Source organism: Trachypithecus francoisi, unplaced genomic scaffold (assembly GCF_009764315.1).
Source record: "Trachypithecus francoisi isolate TF-2019V2 unplaced genomic scaffold, Tfra_2.0 Lachesis_group0, whole genome shotgun sequence".
NCBI lineage: Eukaryota > Metazoa > Chordata > Mammalia > Primates > Cercopithecidae > Trachypithecus > Trachypithecus francoisi.
The window spans coordinates 62,154,449-62,174,423 of NW_022681453.1; the positions used below are offsets into that span (position 1 = coordinate 62,154,449).

The following is a 19,975-nucleotide window of genomic DNA, read 5'->3' on the forward strand; positions in this document are numbered from 1 at the left end:
GGCTGACGGGCCGGAGCCCTCGGAGGCCTAATGAGGGTAATTGAGGCAGGGCTGATTGTGCCGGAAAAAAAGCTGAAGGGGACTGAACCATGAGAACAGGCTGCGTCACACCCTAAACGGGACCACATTTGCTAAATTTGTTTCCGATGCAATTTTATGGTGATTACACTGATTTCTCTCTAGTTACTGAGCCTGGCACGGAGCTGGTGCTTGCAGCACCACTGTCAAGATGCGCCTGTTTGGGAGTGGGAGGTATTGATGATGACTTATGGGCCACTGTCAGCCCTAGCAACGAGTCCATGGAGAGGCTGGAGGGCTTGGGGGTGGTGGGGAGGGCCTGGGGTCCCAAGGGCCTACGTTTGGGCAGGCTGCTGCTTACCACCATGTGGCTGGGACACATTGTGCAACCTCTGTTTGCTTCAATTCCTCAGCTTCAGCTGCAGCTGCCCCCAACCTCACAGGGTTGCTGGAAGTCCAAGTTCACTTACAGGCATTGCTCAGATGGTCAAGCCTGGGGTCTGCCTGAAGACACAGCTACAAAGCAGGTGCCCAGGACCCTTGGGGTCATGTCACACCTGACCCCGCACCCACCCTCTGCGGCAGGAGCAGCCACCCCTGTTGGTCCATGGATGAAATGAGCCCAGGGATGGGGCCACTGATCAAAGCAATGCACTGGCAGAAGCTGCGTCCACACCTCCATCATCAGTATCTGTACACATTTTCATGAGATGAAGCAGCATAGCCTGTCTCTGTTGGAAACACCAACATTTTTCAAACCCGGTTCCTTGGCTGCGAGTCTGGGAAACACAATTCCAGCCTTGGCTACTGAAGGCAGGGGGCCCAGGACTGCAGCCTCGGATCCCCCAGGCTGTTGCTCATGGGACCCTCCAGGTCAGAATCTGATTTTAGTTAACAAGGCACCCAGAAATTCCTGCCTCGCGGCATGGGCCGGAAGCAACTGCTCCGAGCTAGGGGTGCCACTGGAGAATCGCCTGGGGAGCATATAAAAGTGACCACCTCTCAGTCCCCTGAAGCTCCAAGGCTCCAGTGGGAGTCAGACACTGGTGTTTTAGCTTCCGCCAAGGGCTCCAATGTGTCACCTGGACTGAGTGCACTCAGCTCACAGTGTGGCCATCTGTCCTGGGTGTGGCTGAGTCACCCAAGGAGAGACGCTTCCGCGTTTGGGATGTGCATGTTCTCCTGCGACCGCCCCTGCCTCCCAGCAAGGAAAACCTGGAGCCAAGAGCTTTTAGCAAAAATGTTTAATCTCTCCTTAATGTGTGTGTTTATTTACAAGTACTAAATCTGAAGAACAGTAAAATAGGAAATAGCCGTATATGTACACATCTGAGGGCCGGGCCCACAGTCATTGGTGCTGCTTCTGCAAAGAGCCCCGGCTGAGGGTGCCAGCCCGGACCGTCCGAGGGATCGCTCTTCTTCTGGGAGGGGGTTCTGCGGCGTTAAAGGACAGCTAATTGTGGGCTTTGTCTTAAAAATATCTCTCTCTCTAAATATATCTATTCTAGCTGTGTAGCACCAACGTGAGCCACTGAATCCAGACAGGGAGAAAGCCAGGGCAAAGGCTCTGGTGGGACGGCACGCCGCTCCGGGCTCTGCCCCGGACTCCACGCTGCAGGTCTTGGGGCCCCCAGCTCTTCAGGCCAAGGGGCCGGTGGTCCTGGGGCTGGGGAGCACAGGGGAAGCTCGAGGTATATCAAGAGGCCAGGCTCCCAGGCCGAGGCGTGAGCTGTTCCAGCACTCCTGAGCCAGGCGCGGGGAGAGGGAGGACACGGAATAAGGTAGGAAATGCTGTGGAAAGCAAGTGGCGGCAGCAGCACGCCAGGTGGGTGTCGGTTTCACAGCACATGTGCCGCAGCCCTGGCTCCCTGCAGACGCAGGGCCCACGGGAGCCGCTCACTGCAGCTGGGCACAGAGCGGACTCCAACGGCAGTTCCTACCAGGGCCTCCAGCCCCAGGCCAGAGCTCCCGGGTGCTGCAGTTAGGAGCACAGTGGGAATCAGTGACAAGTGGGAACTGGGACCCAACTCCACGACCTGGCAGAGGGAGGTACGGAGTAGCTCGGAGACTGCTGTCCCAGTAGACAGCACGGGTAGTCGGCTTTATCCTTGCGCATGTAAACAGATACTGCTAAAGTGCTTGCGCCTAGACACAGCCATGTGCTCTGTGGTGGCCAGGCCCCCGCCACACGCCCCTGTGGGAACTGCTCCATATGAGGCCTGTGGTGCACCCCCTTCATCACCACTGTCGTCCCCACCACCCGCCCATGCTACTCACATGGACAAGGGCAGCCTGGCAGGGCAGAGCAGGGCACAAGGCCTGAGGGTGGGGGTTGGAACTGGATTCTGAAGGTGATGCAGGAGTCCCTATCTAACCTGTGAGGAACTGGAAGAACCAGGGACTCCAACCTGAAGCCAGCATCCAGGGAAGACTTTGGGGGAAACTGAGGTTCCCACCCCTCCGCAGCCAGGAAGCATCAGAAGGTAGGTGGAGGTGCACTCAGGGACGGGAATCCCAGACAATGCTAGGGGCTACTGAAAAAAACAGCCCACCCACTATATATGGACTGGCCCCCATAGTCAGCTCTGGCCCCCAAGTCTGTCCAGGGAGTAAGCCCACCTCCTCAGTGGGCTGGCGGCAGGGGCGGGCCCAGGCCTGAGCTGGGTGTGGCAGCAGCAGAACGCCCCAGCCCTGGCACGGTGCCCACGGGGCCAGTGAGCTGCGAGTCAGCAGTCACCCACTCCACACCGACCCTCATTCAGGAGAGGGGTGGGTCTTTGCGGCGTCATCTGGCTCACGCTGCTCAGGAGGGGCGACTGCAAGACTGGCACCCCCCCGTGGGGCTGAGTGCTCTCCTTGGGCCTGGCTGAGGATACGAGGCTGGGGCTGGCCACAGTTAGCTGTCCCTTAAAGTCCATGGGATCTTCGGTACCATCAAAAAAGTGACCTTGAAAAGGGGATGGACCGCTTGTTTGCTTTTACAAGTGACTAATTAAAAAACATAAAAAAAGGTCTAACAACCTCTAGTATTCAACACTTGCAGTTTTAAAAAGATCAACTCAGACTAAACGCTAGCACAATCATGCACGCCCCGTGGTGCCACGGCACCCCGGAGGCTCTCAGGGTCGGCAGGAAGTCCTTTCCTTGTCATATCAAACCAAAACAGCGGCCCGCAGGTCAGGGGACTTCAGGGCTGCTCCACTCCAGGGAGGCTCCGGCCACTTTCTCCACAGTCATTTGGCATTGCTTTCCCACTGCCTTCATTTTTTTGTTCAAATCGTCTTTAAAATTCCTCTTCAGTTAACTGTACAGTACCCCACTGGGGCTGGAGCCTGAGGCTAGAGCCACATATATATATGTGCATATATATACATGTACAGCTTTCTTTTAAGAATGCATTCTCTCCTGCTGAGGGCAAGGGTGGACACCGCTGGCCTCCAGTCCCTCTGGTTACTGCCCATCACTCATGGCCCAGATAGATGGCCCACAGACCTCAAGGCCCAAGCAGAGTGCAGCAGAATTTTTTCCCCTACAAACAAAAACAGTCCCCAGATGTCCCACTGCTCTGGAGGGGCCAGGACCCTGCTGAGATGCCACACTGGAAGCCGCCGGGGCAGGGACAGAGAGAGTGGAGAGAAAGGAGTGCTCAGGGGCTGCCCTCAGGGGCTCCACGGCACAGAGCTCGGCCTACCCTTGAAGGCAGTTGCCAGGGCAGCCTGCGTAGGACGTGGAGGGGAATAAATAATGGGAACGTGCTCTCTGTGACCCGGGGCCCCTGGCCCAGTGGCTACCAGAGGCACAGCCCTGAGGACGGAGAGGGGCTGCCCGGTCCGTCTGGAAGCCACCCAGGAGTCTGAGCAGCCTGGCCCACAGCCCCTCCATAGGAGGGAGCAGGGACTCTCTGGGGCGAGGTGGATGTGGTGCTCCGGCCTCGGCCACGCAGAGCACGCGGTGAATCTGAGGATGGCAGCGGTGCAGCGGGCGTGGGTGCTGGATGTGGGAGGCGGTGGCAATGGGCCCAGACTGACTTAAGCTCCTCTTGCCCGGCTATGGGCTTTTTGCCTGTTTCTCCAGCTGCCAACCGGATCCGCAGACCCTCAGACTCTGCCACCTGGGGGCAGCTTGGGAAGCCGGGAATGCTGACACCCCCAGCCTCTTGTCCCGGTCTCAAGGGGACAGCCCAAGCTGGCTACCCCTCCCCCTGGAGGGCCCTGGCCTCACCCTTCAGCCCCTCAGAGGTCAGCCCTTCTCCCATGAAGGCCACCAGGCAGCTCTTGCCAGGCAATGAAGGTCCTTGGCCGGCCTGAGCACCCCGTGCTGTCCCGGCCCCTGAGCAAGCAGCTGTGTGCGCAGCTGTGGTGTGGCAGGTACCATCACCTCCACACAGGAAGAGCCGGGACCCGGCCGGGCGAGGCAGGGGAGGGAGGGCCGGGCAGTCGCTGCACTGCGGCGGCCCGAGCACCACCGGACACTCCACACGCATGCGGCGAGGGCTGCCCCGGTCCCTGCTCGGCCGCCCTCACGCTGCGTCCTGCTGGACGATCACAGCCGGGACTCAGCTGCTCAGGGCCATCGTGTCCACCACCTGCTCCAGCTTGCTCCGCAGCCGCTGCCGCCGCGCCTGCTCGTCCTTCTCCAGGGCTGCCAGGATCTGCAGGGCCAGGAGAGCTGTCAGCATGCCGGGCCACCAGCCTCCACACACTCAGCAGGCCCAGGGCGGATGCCTCCAGAACAGGTGCCAGAAGTTCAACCCCATCTATCCCTGGCCAAGGGACCTTGGTTGTGAGCCTGGACCCTCCAGGACCCCAATACGGAGAATGAGCCCCGCCACAGTCATCATCCTACTCTTACCCCCTAAAACAGCAGGCTCTGATTCTTTGGCTGCCTGGCTATGCTGCTGACATGTCTCCATCCAGTCCTCACACCCTGGGGTTTCTGTGCCCCTTTAAAGCAGAGCTCCCCAGAGAGCCTCAGCTCCCATTTCCCTGGTGAGCCCCAGGAACCCAGGCTTTTGTGCCCAACCCCCACCCTAATACATGCGGTCTCTGGTTGCTCCTCTGCTCCCCTGGGGCACCTGCCTGAGGACAGCCCTCTGCCTCCTGCCTGCCTCCTGCGGCACCCTGGGAAGGCTCCTTGCCTCTGCTGCACCTGCCCCGGCCTCCCCAGGGTGGCTCTGGTTCACTCCGTGGCCTTCTCAGCCCTCAGAGCTTTGGCACAGGCTGAGCCTGTCCTGCCTTCTGGCCCCGTGCTCTTGTCCTGTGCAGCCCAGGAGCCAGTCCTTCCTGGATGTCTCCTGGACCCCTTGCCCAGTTCCATGTACGTGGCCTCACTCCAAGTCAGCAGAAAAGATACTGAAAGGAAAGCTCTGCCAAGACCCTATGCCCAGCCCTGGAGACGCTGGTCCAGCCTGGAAAACCCTGAAATGTGCCCCTCAGGGAAGCTGCTCACCACCCACACACCCTCTCCCTCAGGAAGAAGATGCCACCCCATCTTCCCCACCCCTGACCCCACATGGCTGCACACAGTGACTCCACCACGGCCTTCTCCGCTCGGCCTGGCAGGCTCCCTCCTGGCACCAAAGAACCAGGTGGCCAGCGGGTGCAGAGGAGTGAAGGTGGCCCATGGCAGCCCAGAGATTCAGGGAGGAGTGGCGGGGTTGGGCAGAGCAGGTGGCTCTGACAGGGGCCAGCGAGTCCTCCCAGCCCAGCCTGCGGGCTCCCATGGTGTTCACCTCATCCTTGTACTTGGTGATGTAGGAGTAGATCTCGTGCAAGGCGCTCATGCTGTTGAACTGGCTCAGGTGCAGGCGGGACTGCTCAGCCAGATACGCACTCATGTCCTGGTCACTGATGGCCGGCATCTTGGCGATGTCCGCATAGTACCTGCAGGTGAGTGGCCAGGTGGGCACATAAGCAGAGTCCAGGCTGCCCCCCAGGCCACTGCCCCCAACCCCTGCCCCCTCCGCCCACCTCTCCACCCAGCTCTTGTAGTTGGGGATGTCCTTGGCGTAGAGCAGCTTGTTGGAGGGCGAGTCCTTGCCCAGCTTGTGCTCAGAGGTAGAGCAGGAGTCCATGAAGGTCTGGGCCACCACCGACAAGCAGGCGTCCGTGATGCTGTTCTTGTGAATGTCGAACACAAACTGTGGGTTCTTGATCACATTCACCCAGAAGCGCAGGGGCAGGCTGCAGGCGAGAGTCCAGGCGCCGCTCAGACAGGCCTCCGCTCCCTCCTGAGCAGCGACCTTGTGGCCCTCCTGGCTCCGAATCCAAAGTGGGCATGGCTTTCCATGCAGATGGGGAAACGAGGCCCACAGAGGTACAGGGCCCATGGGTAAGTGAGGGCCGTCCCCTGCCGCCCAACCAGAGATGTGCTGCCCCCACCACCTGCATCTCACGCAGAGCATCACGAGACAGGCGTGCTCAAATGCACTCGGTTGCACAAGGGCAAGACGTGACCAGGCCTTCAGGAGCCCACTCCCCACAGCCACCGCCCTCCTAGGCCTGCATGCTGGCTTGCACTCCTGGCTCCTGCACTGAGACCTGCAGCTCAGCTCTGCCCCAGGGCACCCATTCCTACAGAGACCAGCCCTCTGTGCCCCAAACACCACCTCAGGGACTGCCATCAGCTGGGCTGCCTGGCAGCACTGGCCACGCATGGCTGCTTAACTTAAATGAAGTTAAGAGCCCAGACCCTCAGCCACACCAGTGCCATTTCAAACGCTCAGGAGCCACCACCCTGGACAGCATGGGTCTAGAATGTTCCACTATGACAGAGCATTCTCCCAGAGCATGCTGATCCGGAGACACTGTGTCCCTGGAGGCCCCCCTCTCCTGCTGTGCCCAATCAGCATGGCCCAGGACAGGGGCTTCGTGACACTTCATCTCAACCCAAGACTCCGCGAGCAGTGGGTGGAGCTGGGACAGGTTGGGGTGGCTGCATCCCAGGTTTGGGAAGCAACACACGGGCTGGACAAGACCAAGTCAGGGGGGGCTGCTGGCCTGGGAGCCTGCAGAGGTGGCAGGGACAGTCCAGGAGAGAGGGGAGCTAAGACAGTGGAGGTCTCCCTGGTGGGAGACCCCAGCAGGATGCAGGGTGAGGAGGGGCACTTCCTGGAGAAGCAGGGTCCAGCCATATAGGCGAGGGCATCCACCTGACCCCAAGTATGGGGGAGTAGGGGGAGTAGTCCTACCCCAGAACCCCTGGGCCATGCAGTTTGTGGGGGCTGGTGCACAGAGAGGCGCTCCCCTGCAGCAGGCAAGGGTGGGGCTGTCTGCTGGGGTGGGGGCCACACACACACACACACACACACACACACACACAGCAGGGACCTGCTCCAGGAGCTAGCGTGTGGCTAGACTGTGCCAACTGGGGGAGGGGGCTACAGACCAGAGCTTGGGGGTCCTGAGTAAGGAGTGAGGCCAAGGGCTGGCCTGCCTGTGTGGCAGAGAGAAAGCCAACATTGCCAAGTTGGGCAGCCCATGACCAGGGAAGAAGCAGGTCACTGTCCCAGAAGTAGGCCAGGCCAGAGAAAAGCAAGGGACTAGCTGGCCAGGGAGGCAGACACTCTGGGGAGAGGCCACTCAGAGGTTAGGTGCCTCTTCATAACGAAACCCAGCCTCACAGAGCCCCAGCTCACATTGGTGTAGCTGTGCACAGTGCAGTCTGGGCAGGCTCTGCTCTGTACTCCACCTGCTCCGTGAGATCGTGGCAAGTGGCTGGGTCTCTGCGCCTCAGTAAGCAGGCTCTGGCCCGGCCCTGCACTGCAGTGGTGAGGCTGTAAATTCTTCGCACTAAAGAGTACCAGGAGTACCTGCAATCCCTGTTGCCCTCATCACTGCAACCAGGTGGCTCAGGGCTGGTCCAGTGTGCCCTGTTTCTCATGCTGCAGCCAACACTCATGTCTGCACAGCTGTGCACACCCAGGGCCACTCACACCTGCACACAGTTCCTGCAGCAGTGGGAGGGGCTCAGCAGCTGGAGCAGAGGGTAAGCCATGGGTCAAGGGGCACAGGCAGATAGGGAAGGCCAGTTAGCACAGGGCTGGCCTGCCATGACCCTGCTGGGTTGTGTCCCCAGACCAAGGAGCCCCAGTTGCGGGCTCCTGATCAGAACAGGCCCTTGGGCCCTGGGAACACATCTGGCCTGGCCCTGGGGGATGCTGCTCCGTGACCCCGCCCTGCGTTACCAGTTGCTCTTCCAGGTGTGGCGCACATCGGCATCGTGGATCTGGTGCTTGTCAGCCTGCTCGTCCAGGAAGTCGAACATGTACTTGATGGCAAGCGGCAGGGCCGAGCCCCGATGCGCTGTGCTGAAGATAGTCTCAAACAGGTCGTCCACAAACTTCTGCAGCGTGCCCTGCGGGGGGCAGGCAGGGACACTGAGCTCCAGGGCTCTGCCTGGCTGCCTACACCTCCTGGGTGACTAGGCAAGTGGCCATGGGAGCAGCGTGGGGGTGAGGGCCTTGCTCCGGGCTTGGCGCTTTCTCCGAGCTCGGTTGGCCCAGCGTCCCCTGCCCCCATCTGCCAGCCAGGCCCACCTTGGTGGCCAGTAGCCGCGTCAGGTAGATCTCCGAGACCATCTTGCTGCCACGGTCGCCCTCGCGCTGGTCCAGGTGGTCGTGGTTCTTCACCAGGTGCCACAGCTTGGTGCCGCTCTCCAGGTCGGGCGTGATCATGGGCGTGCGCGAGCGCAGGCTGTCGGGGCTGCTGGCCGTGCGCAGCATGCTCTCTGCAGCACCAGGCTGTCAGCGCCCGCGTTGGCTGGCACCCCGCGCCCCCCGCCCGAGGCTCAGTTTCCCCATCTGAAAGCTGGGGATGGCACCCCCACCCATGTGGGACTTTGGGGCAGCCAATGACACCACAAAGGTGGCATAATTGTGTATGGACACACAGTCGGGGGGAGGCGCAGCCTCCAGAGTTGGAGGGTAGGGTCAAGAATGCAAGTGACAGGCTTGACACCGGCCCCTGGGTCCTCCCGTCCGGCTGCTGCAGCGTGGGAGCCCGGGGGACGTCCTGCCCAGGCCAGGGACCCATGCGCTGCCCTCTCGCCCGCTGCCTGGCCCCTCACCGTATCTGCTGAGGGACTTGGTGAAGGTGGAGGAGTTGGAGATGTTGTAGGCGGACGTCTGCTTGGGCACCAGTGCCACCGAGGACCCGTCTGTCACCTGTGGGCAGAGGGCCGGGGACCCTGTGACCCACCAGGGTGCCCCTGCACCACCAGACTCCTGCTCCCTGGCTGGGAACCCAAGTGACACCCTAGTGCTGTGCCTGGAGGCAGCCGCCTCACTCAGTCTGGGTCTCTACATCAGGACAGCCCAGGACTGCCAGGCAATCCCACAAGCCCAGCTTGGGTCCTGGGATGGTCCACACATATACATGACCACCTCCCCTCCTCTCCCTGACAGATCCAGCTGCTGTCCAGCCCACATGCTGCAAACATTGGCAGCTGCGCTGTGGAAGCCCCAAGGGGAGGGAGGCCTGTGCTAGGGTCGGAGGGCCAGGAGCCACCTGGTAGTGAGCCAGTGTGTTCAGCCTCTTCCAATCGTTGTCAATCTTGGTGGTGACATCCTCATCCTGCAGGATGATGCGTGCCATGCGGCCCTGGCGCCACTCTGTGGAGAGGAGGGAGTTGGAGGGTGGGGCGGCTGGGGCCCTCTTTCCCTCCTCCATCACAGCAGTGATCCATCACACAAGTGGGACAGGGCCCACCTGCAGCTCAGCACCAGCACAGACCAGGGACACATCTCCACACCTGCTGCAGCACCCCTAACCTGCCATAGCCCCCCGCAAGCTGCCACAGCCCTCCCAATCTGCCATAGCAACCCCAGCCTAAGGGGGTCTGCCCTGCCTTCCCCAAGCCTCAGGGCCCCAACTCCTCAGCCTGGCACCGAGGCTTCTGCGGGGCCTCGACCTCTCCAGTCACATCTGCTGCAGGACTCTGGGCCCCACCCCAAACCTGCCCCATCCCCTTTGGCCCTCAGTTGTTCCACCTGCCCCTCTCATGAGCCTGAGTATCCCCCTCAGGGCTCCAAGAGCCCACTGCCTCCCAGAGTACAATGGAACCCACCACCTCCCAGAGTCTCTGCCCAGGGCAGGGCAGCCACCCTCTACACCCAACCTGGGACTGGACAGCCCACTCGCCATTCCACTGCCCTCCAGACCAGCGCCAGCCTGGTGCGGAGGACTGGCCTGGACTTCCCTGCCAAGCTCAGTATTGGGCCATGGCCCTGCCCCTCTGCTCCAGCACACACCCCGGGCAGCCACGGCCCCGCCCACTCACCCAGGTCCATGTCCGCGGCCTTGGGCCGCTGGGAGTAGGGTACGCCCTTGTAGGCAGCGTCCAGCAGCTTCTCCTTGGCCTGGGTGACTGTGTCACAGTCCAGCCCCTTCACCGGCACCTCAGGTGCATTCTCGTTCTCAGGGTTCACACAGTTCAGGGTCTGCGGGCGGGGTATGGAGCAGGGCAGCAGTGTCAGCTCCACAATTGGGGGGTGGGGGGCACCAGGGCACCCAGGACAGAGGGTGGTCACACTCACCAGCGTCTTGTAGTCAATCTGCTGCCGGATGAGCTTGTCCTCACTCAGGGAGTAGCGTGCCTCACCCGTGATGGCGTCGATGGGGCCCTTCTCCATCTGCTGCTTGATGGCGCAGTATAGCATGAACAGCGGCTCCCCAGCACACTCCTGTGGGGGTGGTGGCATGAGGCTGCAGCCAGGACCCCTGAGTCTACCCCTCGCCTGCCCCTCCACCCGTCCAGTAACAGCCACAGTGTTCCCGGCAAGGAGAAATGAGCAGCACTTCCCAGCTCTTTAGGAGGCAAGTATAGCTTTAGTCCCAAAGCCCAGCAGAGACTGCAAGAAAATCAGGAAACAAAACATACCCACCCCACCCTACAAATATCCCATGAAAACCCCTAAATTACACACGAGCCAGGAGACGCCGTAGCATATCAAGGAAAATGGCGTGGCACACAGGGCCTGCATCAAGGAGGGCCGAGGCCTGTCTGTTTCACCCAGAAGTCTCCCCGGGTCTCAGCAGGATCCTCGCCCAGCCCCAGCCTCCCAGGGGCCTGCTCCCCAGCTGGAGGTGCTGAGGACAAACCTCCCCATGGCCCGTCGCCCGTGGCACAAGCAGACCCCATACTACGCAACGTCAAGTGTGACTGTGATCTGCTGGCCTCCGAAGGACCACCCAGCTGGGCCCCCCATATTACTCTGGGACACACCTATGGTGTGTCATGGATGCTGACATACCCACCTGGGGAGGCTTGCTCACCCAGGGAGGTTCACCAGCACCCAAGCGCACAGCACAGGGCCAGCAGCACCGTCCTGGGCCCTCAGCGGGCACCTGACCACTCTGACCCCTCACCCTCTGGCTCCCCACACTGTAGCATGAGAACTGCCTCCTGTCCCACCTCAGGGCCTTTGCAACTGCTGCCTCTACAACCAGAAATTTCCCCTGGCGTCTTCATGGGCCCTTCTGGACACAACCTAATGTGCCCTTTCCAGAAAGGCTCCCAGGGAGCTCCCAGCACACGTACCCCCCACCACCGCCCCACTGGTCTCCCCCCTTATCTGTTGTTCTCTGAAGGAACCTATGCACCCCTGCCAACCCCTCTGGAGTGGGAGCTGCCTGGCCTGCTCACCATACCCTACTGCCAGCACTGGCTGAGCCTGTGCATGGGACATCACAGACACTTGCTAGACGAACTGAGTGAATGGAGAGCTGTCCCTGAGAAACATTCACATCTGGGCTGGCTGAGTCGGCCACACAGGCAAGGCCCGCCCAGAGACTAGGCACAGGGTCTGCTGCAGGCCCTGCCTGCCCAAGGGCCTTCAGGTGTGTGTGCACCTCAGTGGAGGGGCGGGCTTGGCAGCCTTGCTTCCTATCCGGCCCTGGCAAACAAACAGCAGCTCTGCTCCTGTAACCAGAGGCTTCAGGCACCTCGTTAGCATCTGCGGTAATTAGAGAGACAGCTGTTAAGACCATCCCAGACCTTCCAACAACATGCCTGTCTTTATGTTTCATTTACAAACTTGGTTTCATTAAGTTAGCCACGAAGGAGGAGGAAAAGGGGTGCAGATCTGGATGGAGAGCCATTAATGTGACAGGAAGACGAGAGCCTTTGAGGGTTTCCCAAAGTGAGACACCTGCCCAAGGGTTCCCAGGCCTGGCCTCAGAGAGTGAAAGGACCGCAGCTCGTCTCTGAAGGTCAGGGGAGTGCAGCTATTGGCCCAAGGTCACACAGCAAGAAACTGGAGAAGCCAAGATCTGAACCCAGATCCAGCTGACCCCAAAGCTCCTGCCCCATACAAGCCAGGTGTCCCCAGAGAAGGCTCAGGCTGAGCCGGGCATTCACACTCAACCCAGGCAGCAGGCCCTGCCCTACTCCACCCACTTCTTCAGCCAGGCCAGCCTGGAGGCTGCAAAGCAGGTTCCAAGAGCTCAGAGGCCAGGGAAGAGGAAGGCCCAGTCCTTTTCTTGTTGTAGCCTCAATCTCTTGTGCAGTGATGGGGGAAAAGGAAGACCTCAGACTCCTCCCAGCACCAGTCAGGAATGTGCAAAAACTGCCCAACAAAAAGTGCCACTTTTCTAATAGAAGGATAATACAGGCAGTTCCAGAAATGACATTACCACAAGCACTTCTCCACGGTGAGCATGGGGAGGTGGGAGGATCAAACCAGACCCCTACCCCACACCATATCAATAAAAATCATTTCTCAGTAGAACACATGAGCTTGAAAAGATGGGAAGTGTGTATGTTAAAAAGTTCCTGGGTGCGGTGGCTCACACCTGTAATCCCAGCACTTTGGGAGGCTGAAGTGGGCGGATCACCTGAGGTCAGGAGTTTGAGACTAGCCTGACCAACATGGAGAACCCCGGTCTCTACTACAAATATAAAATTAACCAGGCACGGTGGCACATGCCTGTAATCCCAGCTACTCCAGAAGCTGAGGCAGGAGAATCGCTTGAACCAGAGAGGTGGAGGCTGCAGTGAGCCAAGATTGCGCCATTGTACTCAGCCTGGGCAACAAGAGTGAAACTCCGTCTCAAAAACAAAAAATAAAAATTCCTATAATCTAAAAGAAATGACCCTAGCAAAACAAGCAAAGGGTAAAAACGGACATTTACAAACTTGGCTTCAAAGAAAAAATAAAAGCAGCCAATCAAACATGTAAAAAGATGTCCAAGGTTTGTTAAAGAAATGCCAACTAAGGCAACAACCTACCAGTGTGTACTTTTCAAATGGGCAGAGGTGAAAAAGATCAATAAGACAAGTGCTATCCCAGGCCTGGGTAAGATTCTCAGATGATGAACTGGTACATTTGCAACGTTTTTTGGTAGGATAATGCAGCAGCATATATTACAATGAAAAATGAGTGTGCCTGATCACCCGCACTCACTCTTCTGGAAAGGCACTTAAACAGGACCAGGCAAGCAGAGACAACTGCATCCAAATCCAAGTTGTGCAGCCCTGGCCATCAGCGGTGCCACAGTTAAACAAATGATGAAATGGCCACACCATGGAACATTATGCAGTTGATAAAAACACAAGGCAAGCATTTGTGTGCTCACCCACAAAGGTGGGCCTAACACTATGGCCAAGGTGAGGATAGAGGGGGAGTGAGGCACAGTGAAAATTGTGGTACTGAAAAAATTTAAAACTCTCTAATGAGAAAAAAGGTCCGATACTAACCTTCATCTTAATATTAAAAAGCATAGTTTATTCATATTTGCTTCAGTTCAGACCCCAGCCTGGGAGGACAGGCACCAAAACTCTGGTGGTCATTACCACCAGAACCGCAGAGGGGTGGGGAGCTCACCCCTCCATCCTCCCTTCCAGGTTGTTTACATGTGCTAAAATGTCATGGGTTACTTTTGTAGTTAAAGTTTTCGTTTCTAAAGACAGCAAGGAATGAAAAGTATCTGGGTTGTTTAAAAAGAGTTTGTGTTCTCAAAGTTCATCCATGTTGCGGCATGTCAGAATTTCCTTCCTTTTTAAGGCAGACTACTATCTCATTGTATGCACAGACCACATTTTGCTTATTCATTCACCTGAAGATGGACACCTGGATTACTTCCCCATTAAGCTGATGAAATTAAGCCAGCCATAAAAGGACAAACAATGCATGATTCCACTCATATGAGGTCCCTAGAGCTGTCAGATTCACAGAGACAGAGAGTAGAATGGTTCCAGGGGCTGGGAAGGAAAGAACAAGGAGTGGGTGTTCAGTGGGGACGGAGTTTCAGTTTTACAAGATGAAGACTCATGGAGCAGGTGGCCATGGCCAATACTGCTGTAAATGCATCCAATACCACTCAACTGTGCACTTAACAATGGTTAAGATGGTACATTTTATGTCATGTGTATTTCGCCATAACAAATTTTTTTAAGTTTGTGGCACACTAAAAAGAAATAAGCTATCAAGCTATGAAAATACATAAAGGAGCCTTCAAAGTAGATTGCAAAGTGAGGGGAGCCAGTTGGAAAAGGCTACAGTAATAGTACACGATTCCACTACGTGACATCTGGAAAAGGCACAACTTATGGAGACAACGAGATCAATGGGTGCCAGGGGCTCAGGGGTAGGGAGAGATGACAGGTGAGCTTGGGGGATTTTTAGGGCAGCGACACTATTCTGTGTGATGCTGTAACGGTGGATACATGGCATTGTGCATTCATCCAAACTCACAGAATGCAGAGCACCACGAGTGAGCCCGCGTGGAAATGAGGGGCACTGGGTGGTGAAGATGTGTCCTGGCAGGTCCATTGACTGGACCAAATGCACCCCTCTCCTAGGGTTGCTGACAGTGGGGAGACTGTGCATGTGTGGGAGCAGCAGGTGCATGGGAAACCTCTGCACCTTCTGCTCAATTTTACTGTGAATCTGAAACTGCTCTAAACAATAACATCTATCTTAAAAAAGACAAAAACAAAAAAACCCCAGATATGGTGGCAAAAAAAAAAAAGTCACTGGCCGGTTATGTGGATGGAAACAGCCCTGGGCCCATCTCAGTCCCAGCCAGGGGGTGCCCAGCTCCAGCATGGCTGTCTGCACCTCTCCGCCTCGGGCCATGTCCTTGCACCCAGTACATGCCCTCTCTTGCATATATAGGGGTCCTCCTAGAACTGGAGGAGGGCAGTGATGACCTAAGGAGATCTAACAGCTCCTGGCCCCTGCCTGTCCCCTGCACTGGGACCCCACTAATAACGAGGTGGGCTGGGGTCATGGGCATGGGCTGTGAAACCCCCAACACACAGCCTGCACCCACTGTACCTGTACCACTCTCACCCAAATGGTCACCCCTGCCTCCCTCCTCCCTGTGTCCCCTTCCTATGGCTCCCTTGGCCAAGACTGGCCTCCCTCTCCCTCCCTCCCCTGCCCACACATCCCTCAGCACCTGTCCCAAATGTCCCCAGCTCTCCATGGAACTCCCGATCCGGCCTGAGGACAACCCCTCCACAGCGCCCCACTGCCACCCTCTCTGCTTAGAGCACCCTGTGGGGCCGCACTCTGCACTGGCTGAGGCTGCCCCCTGTATCCTGGCATGAAAGATAATCCACACCCAACGTCAGTACTTACAGACATTTGCTGCCCTGAGCCCTGTCTCTGTGGGTGTGGAGAATCGGGATCAGACGGGGACCCAGGTGAGCAGGGCCCTCTTCACCTCACCCGGGGCACCTGCTGCTTTAGGCTCACAGAGCCCAGCTTACCCAGCATGCACACATCTATGCAGTCTTCATAGAACTGTACTTTCTACAGGACATGCACGACTTTGTGTTACCTGCTTCCAGTTCTGCCTAAGGATGTTATAATCTACTAGGCACTTGCTATGTGCCAGGGACTGCTATATACACATAAATGTCCCACCTCCAGAGACGACCTAGGACAGACAAGCCACGCCCCTGCCCATCCCACCTGGCGCCTTCTCCTCAGTAACCTCTTCTGCCTGGGACTCTTTTCCCTCTACCGGCCTGGTCTTCAGACCTCTGCTCGAATCCCACCCTCCCTGCTCGGCTCTGCCCCATGGCCTGTCTGCTGTATTTCCTGTCCAGTGTCTCTCTCCACAGCGAGGATGCCCAGCCAGGACTCCGCTCTGTGCAAGGATCTGTGCGCTGATCGCCTGAGTTCAGTATCTGGCTGCAGGAGGCCTGAAAGCCCCACGGGCCAGGGCAGACAGATATGCCATCCCTGGATTCCGTAAGGAAACCAGGAGAATCGAACCCAGGCAGTCAGCGCCAGCTCCCACCCTCGATCACTGGGCTACACTGTCAGTCACCCTCACCCACAGAGCAGCGACAGGGACCACTGAAGCCAGGCGAGGAGCATGCACTTCACCATGCACACACTGGGCTCCTTCCACCTCTCAGGAGTGGGCTAACCAGGCCTTCAGACTTTCCAAGAGAAGCCAGATACCCGAGTCTGTATAAGTCCCAACACTGGAAGTGCAGACAGCAATTCAACTGCTTACAGCCCAGTTAAAGCCCACCTAGATCCCCATCCAGCCTGGGCCCTGGCCTGCAGTGTCTGGCCTACACCCTATTCCTGTTCTGAAAATGGCAGCATCCCTCTGCTGGGGGGTTGGAGGGGCTTGAATGGACAGCACAGGGGAAGCCCAGTGCGGCCACCTGTCCCCATGACAGGTGGTGGACTAGAGCCTTCAGGCACCCCCAGGCTGGCCCCACGCCGGGTGCTGGACTCTCAGAGGCCCCTGCCCAGGGTGCCCCCACCCTCCTGAGCCCAGGCCAGCTGTGGGCACTGAGAGCCTGTATCTGAACTCCCACACCTACCTTGGTGGGCTGCGCAAGGGCCTGACAGCCTCAGAAGGAGGGACAAGGGAGCCGGGAGCCAGAAGCCAGGAGTAGCTGCATGTCCAGGGGCCTAGGCCTGAGCCAGAACTCGACCAAGACCCCACGTGCTGTCATTCTCCAGCACCTCCCACGGATCCCCACCTCTCTCCATTTTCCCCTCCCGCTGTTCAACTGCCTCTGACACCTGCTTCCTCCCACCTCTGCTTACCTTGAGGAACTTATACAAGAGGAAGGTGAACCAGTTGGTTAGCATCTTCTCTGCCACTGACTCAGTCCTGGGGGGCACAGAATATGGGCAGAGTGGTGTCATTCCAGCTGTCCAGCAGGCACAGGGCCCCTGCAGGCCTCGCCCACCAATCCCACCCCACCCTGCCCCGCTTCCTGAAGCACCGAAGGTCAGGTGTCGAAAGGCACCCACATGAGTGGGCAGCAGGGGCTTCCGGGGCTGCCATGGAGACCCCAGCCCTTCACCCAGAGCCCAGGCCTGTGAGTATGGAGACTCAAGCCTGGGTCCTCACTATCAGTACCTAGGGAGGTGGCAGCTGAGCCTCAGAGGCCAGGTGAGTCCCCCCACCCCTGCCCAGTGGGAACAGCCACAGCAGTGTCTCTGGGCCTGCTAGGCCGGCCTGTCCAAAGCTGGAGGCATGGCCCTGCCTCCCCCAATCCCAGTGCCCCCCAGGCTCACCGGCGCAGTAGCAGCTTGGGGTGGTTCTTGCTCTCCAGGTTCTTCTCGATGAGGTCAGAAAGCAGCTGCTTGAGCACGCCCGTGGCATATTCCATCTCGCCCTGCAGGGCCGTCATGATGAGCGAGGCCACGTTCCCGCGGTCGCGCATGGAGAAGCTGCGCTGCGCCTCCAGTGTGCGGATGAAGGTCAGCAGGAAGTGCTTCTTGGTCAGGAGCTGCCCAAACAGTGTCAGTGACTTCTCCACATTGGCCTGCACCTGAGGGAGCACACGGAGCTCTGAGCACAAAGGAGTACCCAGCCCCAGGCCCAGCCCCCGCCCCCAAGCTGACCGGTGAGGGGCTGTCCAGGCCTGGCTGGTATAGCAGGGCCCCATCAGAGGACAGGCCTGGAAGGCAAGTGACAAGTTGCCCTGACTCCTCAGCTCAGCGGGTCATTCCCAAGCTTCACCTGTCCTTAGCAAAATGGACATGACCTGGGTGCTGCCACCACTGTCTGTTGCCATCAGGGCAGCCCTGGCCACAGAGTCCCTGCGGCAGCCTGAGAAGCCCACCACAAGCCAACATGACAAAGGTGTTAGCAGTGCGGCTGGGTGCAGAATGAGAGGGGCTCCTCACGCCACCCACTCCATGGCTGGGCCCTTTGAACAGCAACCCCCGCAGCTGGCCAGCAACAGCTCAAAGGGAGTCCAACTCAATGCCCCCATACACTGGGAACCAGGAGTGCAAGTCTACCACCTCCCTCCGCCTTGACAATGAAAACCAATGCACAATCAGCCTCTGCATCTCATGGATGAGGACACAAGGTTGGAGACAGGAAGAGGTTTGATTAGGGCCACACTGCAGGTAGGAAAAAGGAGTGGACTAGAGGCATAGCTGGTTCCAGGGTCTCTACTCTCTTTCTCTTGTTCATACTAAGGTTTATCAGGGCAAGATGTTCCCTATTAGGCAAAGCCCAGAGCCACCAGTGATACCAGGCTCCCAGCCAAGGCCAACAGGTATCAGGCAGACAGGTAATGGCCCAGGTAGAACACACACAGTCACGGCTGAAAGAGACAGTCTGACAGACACAGCAAATGGAGGCACTGAGAGAGAGATACAACCTGGGGAAGCTGTGGAGCCCCACGTGGCAGCAAGCCCAGGAACAGGATGGCAGCACTCAGCCACATGCAGCCCCAGGGCCCAAGGTGGGAAGGTCCTGCTCAGTATCAGCTCAAAAGGGACTACCCACCAACAGAGCCACCACAGGGGACATCCAAGGCACAACATCCAAGCCACATGGTGGGGGGGTGCCCTCAGCTGGAGAGTATGACCGAGCTGACCTGCTGAGTCCCTGGCTGTGGCTCGCCGAGGACTGCCTCCTAGCCTGCCTGCCACTGGGGGCCCTTTGGGGACGTGGGAGCCAGCCCTCTTTTCCCACGCCAGGCTGCTGCCAAGGTCTACGGGGCAAAGCCCTACTCTCTGAGGCCCTGGTGCTATGCCAGTCACACGCTCCCATCCCAAACTGCCATAGCAGACTTCATCAGCCACCCGCACCTCCCAGCACACGGCCCCTGCCCAGCGAGGCTTCGCATCCAGAACCACCCAGCAGACCAGGCCACTGGAGCCGCAGGTGGGACCCCCAACAGAGGCAGGGCCCAAGGGGCAGCCACCGGAGAGGTGCCAGAAGCCCAGGCTGACAAGTGGTTTGCTGAGATGAGGCCTGGCATCCCATGCAGGCCCTGGGGCCAGAGCCTCCCCCTGCCCTCTGGAGGTACTTCATGGAGCAGAGCCACACTGGCCATTCCCCTGCCCCAGCCCCAGGGCTGAGGGCCCCACTGTGCTGGCCTGCTCTTGGTTCTGCCTCCTAGCACCTGCTCCCAACTCGGCTGAGCCCAGAGCCCTGCAGGCCTGGACCCTCCCCCAGGTCGCACAGGCTGCCCCATACCATCCATCAGCACCCAAGGAGCCCCAAAGGCAGAAGATAGCAGCTGCCTCTGAGTTCCTGTGACCCCAGAGCCAGTGGTCCTACCTCCATCTCCTTGAGCACAGGGTGGTCCTCGATCCCGGGAAAGAGCACCCGCATGGCGTATGTTCGGTAGTCGAGGAAGGGGATGCCGGCACCGTCCAGGTCGTTGGTCAGCTCATGGATGTCTGTTTGCAGCTCTGCAAAGGCTGTGGCCAGATGTGGCGTCAGGGACAGCATGCCCTGGTGGCCTGCTCCATGCCCCAACCCTCCCACTCTTGGGGCCTACATCAAATCCTGGCTCTGACACTTACTGGTTTTATGATGTCAAGGAAACTACTGTGCCTCTCCATCCCCCAGCTACCACAGCCCTAGCACAGCGATAGTAACTCTCCTCTGTGAGCTTCCCACAGGATCAAGCAAGACAAGAGCAGAGAAAGCATCGGCACCAGGGGCAGGCTGGGCGGGGCCTCCTGCATCTCAGACACTGGCAGTTAAGCGTAGAGCAGCTTTGGAGT

At 58.6% G+C, this 19,975-nt stretch overlaps 1 protein-coding gene across 1 annotated transcript in view; it reads right to left on the reverse strand.

Moving 5' to 3' along the window:
• Positions 1-1,247: 1,247 nt before the first annotated feature.
• PLXNA1 (plexin A1) overlaps positions 1,248-19,975 on the reverse strand; it is a 55,107-nt gene continuing 36,379 nt past the window's right edge. The window contains exons 21-32 of the mRNA XM_033210915.1: positions 19,524-19,666; positions 17,516-17,772; positions 17,039-17,105; positions 10,553-10,699; positions 10,297-10,456; positions 9,525-9,628; positions 9,085-9,181; positions 8,555-8,745; positions 8,204-8,373; positions 5,988-6,200; positions 5,750-5,900; positions 1,248-4,669 (exon numbers count right to left, since the gene is read on the reverse strand). Of these exons, the coding sequence (XP_033066806.1) occupies positions 4,574-4,669; positions 5,750-5,900; positions 5,988-6,200; positions 8,204-8,373; positions 8,555-8,745; positions 9,085-9,181; positions 9,525-9,628; positions 10,297-10,456; positions 10,553-10,699; positions 17,039-17,105; positions 17,516-17,772; positions 19,524-19,666 (1,796 nt within the window). The 3' untranslated portion in view covers positions 1,248-4,573. The remainder of the gene's footprint in view (positions 4,670-5,749; positions 5,901-5,987; positions 6,201-8,203; positions 8,374-8,554; positions 8,746-9,084; positions 9,182-9,524; positions 9,629-10,296; positions 10,457-10,552; positions 10,700-17,038; positions 17,106-17,515; positions 17,773-19,523; positions 19,667-19,975) is intronic.